At 46.0% G+C, this 10,625-nt stretch overlaps 1 protein-coding gene across 2 annotated transcripts in view; it reads left to right on the forward strand.

Annotated features, from left to right (window-relative positions):
* The first annotated feature begins 9,826 nt into the window (after window positions 1-9,826).
* IGFBP2 (insulin like growth factor binding protein 2) overlaps window positions 9,827-10,625 on the forward strand; it is a 57,881-nt gene continuing 57,082 nt past the window's right edge. The window contains exon 1 of one of the 2 annotated variants that reach the window (XM_028742484.2): window positions 9,827-10,321. In XM_028742484.2, coding sequence (XP_028598317.2) covers window positions 9,895-10,321 — 427 coding nt within the window. In that variant the 5' untranslated portion in view covers window positions 9,827-9,894. The remainder of the gene's footprint in view (window positions 10,322-10,625) is intronic. The other variant, XM_028742492.2, reaches the window with a different exon arrangement.

The following is a 10,625-nucleotide window of genomic DNA, read 5'->3' on the forward strand; positions in this document are numbered from 1 at the left end:
ATTATACAGTGGAAAGGATGATAAACTTGCACAACAATTTGCCACAAAACTTGGAGAAAGGTTTCAGATAAAATCACTAGGCAATGTATCTGTTTATCTAGGAGTTAAAATCCAGCAAGATGAAGATGGGAACTATTGGCTCAGCCAAGAAGCTAAGATCCAGCAGTTGCTGGAAAGGTTTAAAATGGACAACTGTGCTGGTGTTAAAACCCCAATGGAGTTAAGTTACACAAAGGATGCTCAAACTGAGCAACAGGCAGAGTTCTGTAATCCCGGGGTTTACCAGTCAGCGATAGGCAGTCTACTCCACATTGCACAGTGGACTCGGCCCGATATAGCATATGCTGTCAACATGCTGTGTAGACAAGCTGAAAAACCATCAATGCATGCTTGGCAAGGAGTAAAAAGAGTGTTAAGGTATCTCCAAACTACCAAAAGGTTTCGCTTAAAACTATCAGCAGAGGGCAGCACACAACTTGAATGTTGGGCCGACAGCAGTTGGGCAGATGCTGGACCAGATAGAAAATCAGTGTCAGGAATGGCGATAAAATTTGGAAATGCACTAATTGGTTGGAGATCAAGAAAGCAATCACTTATAGCTTTAAGTTCAACTGAATCTGAGTTCAATGCATTATCAGATGTATGTAGAGAACTGGAATTTTATAAGCAACTGGTACAAGAATTGTTTGGAGAATGTTCCCTACCTATCAGAGTGTGGGAAGACAATCAACCTTGTATTAAACTAGCTAAATCAGGTCAATTCAAGACACACACAAAACACTTGGATATCCGTTATCAAAATGTATGCCAAAGTGTAAAACAAGGTTTAATTGAACTAAAGTATTGTCCAAGCAAAGAAAATCTCGCAGACGGTTTTACAAAAGCTTTGAGTCCGCAATCTCATAAATGTTTCTGTTCAGGTTTAAATTTGAATTAAGGTTGGTACAGCTCAGTGTTACGAGCGAGAGGGGGTGTTGGTATTAAAGGGTTAAGAAGCTCTAATCAAGACGCTCTAATCACTGAGCAGCTGGAAGTCGTTAAGTTTCCAGGAATGTGAGTTTGTATAAGTAGTCAGCTCACTCCTGTGTTTGTCCCTTCCCTCCTTTCTTTTGGGCGTGTTTGCTGATATGTGTGGTTTGTCACCAGGGTTTTTGTTTTTGTGTAAATAAACCTTTTTTATTTGAGTTCCAAACCGCTTGCTCCAAGATTCCTTTATTGAAGGGATACTGACACTCCGGCCCTTCTTAAACTGCTGCGCGAAATGCTCTGCTGTAATGGGACATTGTGGCGGTGGAAGCGCACTGGACATTGCGCTTAGCATTAAACTAATTAAAGTTTAATGGGACAAGGGTGACCAATGAGGTGCCAGCATCTGAGGCCCTTCTTTGTATTCCTCCTCCGTGAGAGGTCTGGAGGGCGGCAATATGAGAACGGGCCTTTTCTGTGATGGCTCCCCACTTGTGGCATGCTCTGGCCAGGAAGGCTCACCCTTGTTATACATCTTTATATGCCAGGCAAAAACTCCTCCTCTTCTCCCAGGTCTTTGACTAATTAAACCTTCTAATCTGAGGGGTATTGTTTTCCTTTGTTATTATTATGGTATGTATTTTGGGGCTTTTATATTGTAAACTGCCCTGTGATATTCAGATGAAAGGTGGTATAGAGAAATAACGATAACCACAATGATGATGCCTTTGAAAGAAAGCCAGCAAGGCAGGTCATGAAGACAATAGCTGATACTGCTCCCCTACAACTGGCTGATTGGAAGGTCGGCGGTTTGAATCCCCGCAACGGGGTGAGCTCCCATTGTTCTGTCCCAGTTCCTGCCAATGTAGCAGTTCAAAAGCACATCAAGGCAAGTAGATAAATGGGTACCACTGCAGCAGGAAGGTAAACAGCGTTTCCGTGCGCTCTGGCTTCCGTTACCGTGTCCCGTTGGCCAGAAGTGATTTAGTTATGCTGGCCACATGACCCGGAAAGCTGTCTGTGGATGAACACTGGCTCCCTCAGCCTGAAGTGAGATGAGCGCTGCACCCCATAGTCACCTTTGACTGGACTTAACCATCCAGGGGTCCTTTACCATTTACCTTACAACTGGCATTCAGTAGCATGCTGCCTCCATCTAAACCAGGGGAAGGGATCTCAGGCCTGAGGGGCAAGGCATTAAAAAAACCACAAGACTATACAGAAATTACATTAAAATAAAAGTCAGTGCTGATAAAAACCATAAACAATAAAGCAACAGCATGACCAATACAACACTCCAACTGAAAGCCTTTCTAAATGTGCTGGTTTTTAAAAGCCTTTTAAAATACGCCAGCTCCGAGGGCCAACCACACATCCTTGGGGAAGTTCCATCAGTTGAAGGCTACTACAGAGAAGGCTGTTTCTAGCACCTGCCCATCTTCCAGGTGGGTCACTGAGCAGGGCCTCTGAAGGCAGGCATAGGCTCATGTGGGTGCAGCTGTTAAACCCATCAGCCTCCAAGCTGCCAGCTTTCCACAAGCTGCTGTGAGTAGTAATCCCAAACATCTGGAGGGCACCAGGTTAGGGAAAGCTGGATTAAGACTCTAAAGGTTTTAAAAGAAAACAGCACTTTGAATTGGATCCAAAATGTGCTAATAATCAGACATGACAGCACTATAAAATCATAGAATTGCAGAGTTGGCAGGGACCATAAGGGTCATCTAAGCCAAAGCCCTTCAGTGTAAAAATCTTGTTGCCTGACATGGGGCTCAAACCCATTACCTTGGGATTAAGAGTTGCCAACTCTACCAACTGAGCTTCCCCACAAGCATGGCTAAATGTTACAGGGGAGAAGCCCATCAGTTGACAAGAAGTGTGATGTAGTAGATAGAGTGTCAGTCTAGGAACTAGGAAGAGCAGGGTTCAAATCCCCACTCGACCATGAAGCTCACTGGGTGGCTTTCGGCCAGTCACTGTCTCTCAGTCTAACCTACCTCACAGGCTTGTTGTGGGGATTAAACGAAGGAGGGAACCATATATGTCACCTTCAGTTTTTTTGAGAAAAGGGGGGGGGGATGTAAATGCAATCAATCAATTTCATATCTAGTCCTGCTCTAAGATATGGGGCATTAAGAAAATAACACACATCCAAGTTCTGCTAAGTTATATCTCTCCCCACCCCCCTTAAAAAACAACAACACAATAAGGTAAGGACATCCCAGTCCTTGGCGTCTCTTTTTTGCTCTGCCCATTTATTTTGCATAGTGTTTCATTGACAAAACAGAGCTGTAAAATCATCAATGGTAGATGTCTGTGGGAAAGTGGTGCTCTGAAAGAGAATACTTTTTAACAGACAATTGCAAGACCTCATGCCTCTGGGAGGAGGTGCAATCGCAGCCCGCCCTCCTTCTTTAACAAAAGCAGAACTCCCCTCCCCGCCTGAACAAGCCTACATCTGTTTGGCAATGCCACATTTTCTGGGGTAAAATAAAACCCTGACAACAAACAGCTCGACTTATATATGGAGGGTAACTGCTTAGGAACAGAGCCCTGCTTGTTAAAGCTTAAATCTGTCAGAAACCTGCCATTCTCCCCACCACCACCCCTTGGGAGTAATTGCAGCCTGCCGCTCACATGAACTGCATCCTGCTTTCTACACATCCCAGGGAGAAAGAAACTCGGAACAGCTGTAATTCCGCCCCACACACACACACACAAATCAGGAATGACTGTGCTTTAGAAACAGGGGCTCCTTTCCATTTTGCATATCTGCAGAGAAGCAACACATATGTCATCTGAATCTGTCTAATTTGCTTCCACTATTATGGTTTCAGCTGGAAACAAAGAACCTCAAATGAATAAGAGCAGCAGACAATGGCTCAGGCAAGCACCGAGAGCCTCTGAACAAAGATTGCCCTTCCTTCCCACCACAGAACGATATTCAATTGCAAAAAGAAAGAAAAGTGACGTTAACTCCTGAGCTAAGGCACAAAGTCAGAACAATGGATAGGCCCTAAGGAAGGAAATGAAAAGCTGAGCAATTCCTGCCCTCAGTGAACAACCTGGTCACTCTAGCAATAGTATAAAAGTGCAACAGTTGCTTTTGAAAAATGAGACTTTAGAGCCGGTTGTAAAGATGCCACACAGTGTAACAGCTCAATTCTATATGTGCCTCCTCAGATATAAACTCCACTGAGCTCAAGGGGATTTACTTCCAGGTAAGAGGGCATCATATTGAAGGCTTAGGCAAGAGTTTTAAATAAACTGTTTCCTTGTCATCAGTTTATTTGGCTCAGACTCCCATTCCTGTGAATCTGAGGACATGCAGAAGTCTTAATGGCACAGGAACTTTTCGTAGTGTAGGGCTTGATGGACAGGTTCCAGCTGGTGGGCTGGAGGTTCCCCAACCCTGATATAGGCAATGATATACTACACAATGGTGCAGGACACATGTAAGGTAAAGGTAAAGGGTCCCTGGACAGTTACGTCCAGTCCAAGGCAACTATGGGGTGCAACGCTCATCTCCCTTCAGGCCAAGGGAGCCAGCGTTTGTCCACAGACAGCTTTCCGGGTCATGTGGCCAGCATGACTAAACTGCATATGGCGCAATAGGGCACCGTGATGGAATGTAGGGAACCTTTGGCTCAGCAGATGTTGCTGAAATACAACTCCCATCATTCCTGCCCATTAGCTGTGCTTGCTGAGGCTGATGGAAGCTGTAGTTCAGCAGCACCTGGGGGACCAAAGGTTCCCCACCCCTCGCATAATGGGCCAGAGGACAGCAGTCGCAATGCTAGTGAATAGCTGCAGCACCCAGCACAGTGAGGACATCGTTGGCCTATGTCTGTTTTGTGGTATTTTATGCATCGTGACTTTTTATTGATTCTTGTTTTGTAATTCTTTATTGTAATTGTTAAGCGTAACCTGTTTAATTATTATTTGCTGATATTTAATTTGCCCTTTACTGTTATATTCTAATGAATATTGCTTCTTTTTATTGGATCAGATTGTTATTAGGTGTGTGATCTTTGCTGTCTATTTTGTTGTTTCTTCAGCTTGTAAATTGCCCTGTGTATAGTAATCTAGAAGTGAGGTATCCAAATTAAAAGTGAAATAAAATTCGCCTACTGCACACCTGAAAGGGGCCTCCTTAGCTTCTCCCTACCTCCTCCACTGTCACCAAGCAGCAGTCCCTGCTAAAGGTGGTTTGGTTGGTCATTGTCTCCCATCCTACCTCACCAGCCACTGCCCTTCATCTTCTATCGCCCACCCAAAAATGATGATAGTACCTTACAAGCGGGACGTGGGTGGTGCTGTGGGTTAAACCACAGAGCCTAGGACTTGCCGATCAGAAGGTTGGTGGTTCGAATCTCTGCGACAGGGTGAGCTCCCGTTGCTCGGTCCCTGCTCCTGCCAACCTAGGAGTTCGAAAGCACCTCAAAGTGCAAGTAGATAAATAGGTACCGCTCCGGCGGGAAGGTAAATGGTGTTTCCGTGCACTGCTCTGGTTCGCCAGAAGCGGCTAAGTCATGCTGGCCACATGACCCAGAAGCTGTACGCCGGCTCCCTCGGCCAATAAAGCGAGATGAGCGCAACCCCAAAGTCGGTCACAACTGGACTTAATGGTCAGGGGTACCTTTACCTTTACCTTTACCTTTACCTTACAAGCACCAACAGGGATAAAACTCTTTGCAAATGAAAACCATTGTCAGATATACCAACAGCAAAAGGCTCTGAAACTGTAGAGTCATCCTGTCCCCCAGGAGACATCACTCAATGGCTCCTAAGGTCTCATCTAAGCAGTATTTGCATGATTTTGGACTGCATTCCTATACCCACTTATTCAGCACTAAGCCCCACTGAACTCAAAGGGACTTATTTTATAGGATCATTTTTAAGAAACCATTTAACAGGAACTGCTCCCTTTATCATTCAGACACCTAGCCAAATACTCCCCAGGGTGTTCTGGGGACATGAAGGCTGCAAAGTGAATGGCGGCTGAAGAGATGCCACACCCCACTCATTAAAGTCATTCACTGTCTAACAACCCTTGCCCTCTGTGAGCTGAGATCAAGTCAGAAAATAACAGGCCAAAAAAAGTTGTAGGGGTGGAGGAAAATACCACTGTGGGTTTTTTTTAAAAAATATGGTGAAAAAAGGAACACTAGAATTGCTCATAATCACACCATCTCTTGAAGTCCTCTTTCCCTGAGCCCATACAAGCCTGTTCTTGCCTCCTGCAGAATGTGAGGTCAAAGCAATGAGCCATTCAAAGCTCACCCACCTGAATTAGTTGCAGCCTTTCATATATATATGTATGCCCTGATGTCTGTCTATAACTCTTCCACAGAACACAGACACCTCTTCCTTCTGTTCTCCTTGCTTGTTCAACTTGGTCAGCTTACTGGTGCAAGGAAAAAGCAGGGAATGAGAGTCAGCTTCTGTCTCAAGGGACCAGGACTGCAAAGTTTGATTGATTACAGCACTGAATTAACCAATTACAAAAGCAAAGAGTTGATGGACTTACTTCTGAGTAGAGACAGTTAGGCTTGTGCTATAAGTGTGCACAGGATTGCAGTCAAAGTGTGAGTTGGGGGGGGGGGGGGTTAAGCAGAACACCAATAGTGAAGGCAAACTTGATTTATTACTACCAAAGAAGCAGGCAGGACATTATATCAAACAAGAGAGTGGCACAGAGACAATAGTGTCTTTCTGTTTGTTCTTCACTTGATTCATAAAACTATTATGCTTTAGTTTATTTATGGACATGTTGAAGAAGAAGAGCAGAGGCAGAGAGGTGCATGCATGGTACCTTGGACAGAAGAAAGTCAGGCAAACTAATGCCAGTGTACTGGAAGAAGCAAAGATCACTAGTGTCGAAACAATGATTCTTCAACATTTCAGTCATCCCACAATGAGTTTGCATAGGACCACAAATCACAGGGCTAATGGCTCTCTGTATCCACTCATAAAGCACTACTTTCTGCCCCAGAATCTGCAGCAGGCAGATCTAATACTAATGTAGTCCTCTTCGTTCCACCAGACTGTGTGCATTGTTGTCTTAGCACTTGACCCAGCTGCTTCAGTACCATTTTGTTAAGGTTTCTCCCACCCCCTTTTTCTTTTCTTTTTGCTTCACTTGTCCAAAGGTCATTGAACTCAGTTAATGATAATATATAGGCAGGGCTTTTTCTCTCCCTCTTTCCCCTGCATTTGAATTAACCCTTTGGTCTATAACTGAGGGAACATGGGCTGCTTCCAGCGGTACCGGGAGCTCAAATTGGTTTCTGTACACTTAATAGTAGAAAGAAGCATCTACCATTTGCTATGTGTGTTTACATACTGGGAAAAGTCCTATATCCTTCCTGGAGAACTAGTGTGTGAGAATTGCAAGCCTTCTGTTTGCTGTGTGTGTGTGCTAAGAAGTGTACTATTAATTTTAAGAATGCTTCCAAGCCATCATTCACACCAGTAAGGTGGAATTTGTAGAATTAGATTATATATCTATATATAAATATAGTATATTTATAACTGGTGAGTTGTTGGGATTTTCTTAGTTCTCTAATAGGGCTTTAATAGATAAACTGCAGGTGTCTGATACATTAATTATAAGGCTCAGATATATTCCTTTTCAGATGATTTTCCCTAGTTTCTTTTTGGGGGGGGGGGTTGGTCATAGAATATTGTTGTGTTTGCTTTTCATATTCTTTTTGAAAAATCATGACCATGGTATCTGCCAAGTTTGCTTTCAGTGCCCAGATATTGCAAAGATCTTTCAGAAGCTAAAATTTTATTGCTAATCCTTCATGTTGCTGATACTGTGATTGGGTCATCTGTGTGCAGCACATTCTGAACTTCTGAGTCATGTAGAGACAGACTTGGAATATTTCAAGTGAGTGGAAGATTGTTGAGGTATATAGAGTGAATGGTGTCATCAGAGATCTCGTTCAAGACCTTGGCTATGGTCTGAAGTCCACTCTTTTGCTGCAGCTAAGCAAGTTTGGGTCTGGTCAGTGCCTGAACTTGTGACTTCCTAGAAACTCCATGTATCACCAACTTTGGTTCCATGATGGAAGGTAAACCTCACTCCATTACCATATCAAGGCTTTAGAGGCCCATCTGCTGAAGCACAAGGGGGCGGGGTGGAAGGTTAAGACAGCTATTATGCTAGTGTCATGTTATGGTGTCATCACAGATGAATACAGCATCATGATATTTGGGATGGATACATTTACTCATAATTCTCTCCCTGCATTTGAGGCAACAAGTTCAACCCAATCTCACCCATGTCTAAGCAGAAACAATTCTCACTGGTTTTAATTTAAATTACTCTCAAGTAGGATTTCAGCCTTAAGGAGAACCATAAATTTATTTAAAGATATTTTTTTCCCAATTACAAGAGTGCAATAAGTGCATTAACGAGCATCTCATACACACTCATTTTAAATGCAACCACCAATTTTCACTTTGGGTTATCAAAGATCAAACACAATCAGTATTTCACAGATTTGTATTATTTTTGCTATTACCTTCAAAACTTGATTTCTAAAAGGAAGAAGAAAAGTTGAGTCTAGCAGGCTTTTTAAACACTCACTTTTTAGAATCAACTTAAAAAAAAAAAAAACACCCAGGAAATTTCCCCAAGAAATCATCTGTGAAATTAGGGCGTCCTTCTACAAGCAATTATTACTGTGTTGATATATCCCTTAATATATGGTATGTTTATTTTTGTACCAATTTAGTCTGAAGCAGGTGTAGAATAATAAAAAAAAGGAATCCACAAAAAATAAAACAAAATGCAGTTGATCAAACCAGAACTCTGCCCCATGCTCCTCTGGGAGAACAAGCAGGATATAAATTTAGCAAGAAAGAAATCAATAATTTTAATGCTTCTTTAAAATAACAGGACATGGAGAAACATTGGTAATCACATCTATAATAGCAGAGGGGTGAATACTGCCAGCCTCCTGACTCAGCTTCTAGCCAATGTTGGTGCATGAAGTGGATAAAGCTTCATTCTCACTTGCCCTCTTGGTTTGCTCCCCCCCCCCCCAGGCACGCACCCCATGATTTTCATCGAGTAAAGGCTGAGTACCTATTGTAAATTTGCTGTTCAGGGATTCACAGGGTTATCTCCCTTTATTATAGCACAACAACCCTGTGAGGTCGGCCCTGAGATCCTGCCCCTCGTTGTCAAAGCCATCACACCCAAACTCAAAGTGTCGCGAGCTCTTTGGAGAGGAAAGCCAAGATACAAACTGCTGCCGGAAGAAAGCTGCACCTGTGGAATTGTTGCCTGTCACGCAACCGTTAATCGCAAAGGAAGCCCTGCCATACCCCTCAAATATTTTATGGGGGGGGGCAAAGGGATCTCATCCCCTAGAAGTTGGGGTGCTTATATGATTTTTTTACTCCGAAGGAAGTCTGTGGTCTCCGTCGAGGCAGGCAGGGCAGAACGCGTCACCGTGTGTGTGTGTGTGTGTGTGTGTGTGTGTGTGTGAGAGAGAGAGAGAGAGAGAGAGAGAGAGAGAGAGAATGAATGTGTAAGAGAGAAAAAGTGGGGGGGACTGTGAGTGTGTGAGAAAGAGAAAGAATGTGTGGGTGTGTGGGTGTGGGTGTGGGTGTGTGGGTGTGTGGGTGAGAGAGAGAGAGAGAGAGAGAGAGAGAGAGAGAGAGAGAGAGAGAACGTGTGAGTGTGAGTGTGAGTGTGTGTGTGTGTGTGTGAGAGAGAGAGAGAGAGAGAGAGAGACAGCGCGGGAGAGGGGTGGAGCAGAGCGCAGCCCAGCTCCCTCCCCGAGCGCGCCTGCCTTTAGGACCCAGCGGCGCCGGCGCGCCCGCCCCTTTCTCACCCCGCAGCACCTGCCCGGCCGGCGGGCGCTCTCTGGCAGGCTGGCTGGCTCGCTCACTCCGCGAAGCGCTGCCGCCACGATGGTGCAGTTGCTGTTGCAGCCGCGCGCCGGGCGCTGCTCCTTGTGGCTGGGCTTGGGGCTGGCGCTGTGGGCGTCCCTGCCGGCGGCCCGCGTGGCGCTGCCCGAGGTGCTGTTCATGTGCTCGCCGTGCACCGCCGAGCGCCTGGCCGCTTGCGCGCCGTCGCCGCCCGTCTCGTCGGGATCCGAGGGCGACGCGTGCCCGGAGCTGGTGCGGGAGCCCGGCTGCGGCTGCTGCCGGGTGTGCGCCCGCCTCGAGGGGGAGCCGTGCGGGGTCTACACGCCGCGCTGCGCCTCGGGGCTCCGCTGCTACCCGCGTCCCGGCGCCGAGCTGCCCCTGCAGGCGCTAGTGCAGGGCCAGGGCACCTGCGCCCGACGGAGCGACGCCGCCGAGTACGGCGCCGCCAGCGCCGAGCACCGAGTGACCGGTGAGTGGACGGGGCGCCGGTTCCGCGCGGGGGGCTTGGGGGGCAACTAGGGCGTCAAATGAACTCCCGCCCTCTGAGCATGTGCAGTGTGCTCCCCCTCTCTCCAATTCATTGTAGAGATCTATTTTATTGCTGCTATCTCCCACCTTTCCCCCCGAAGAGCTCAGGGCGGCGCGCACGGCTCTCCCCCTCCCCATTTAGTCCCCCCAACAACCCTGTGGGGTAGGTTAGGCAGAAGGGCGGAGACTGGCCCCAGATCACTCTTCATTTGAGCTGAGTAGGGAGTCAAGCCGTGTTCCTACCT

Source organism: Podarcis muralis, chromosome 1 (assembly GCF_964188315.1).
Source record: "Podarcis muralis chromosome 1, rPodMur119.hap1.1, whole genome shotgun sequence".
Taxonomy (NCBI): domain Eukaryota; kingdom Metazoa; phylum Chordata; class Lepidosauria; order Squamata; family Lacertidae; genus Podarcis; species Podarcis muralis.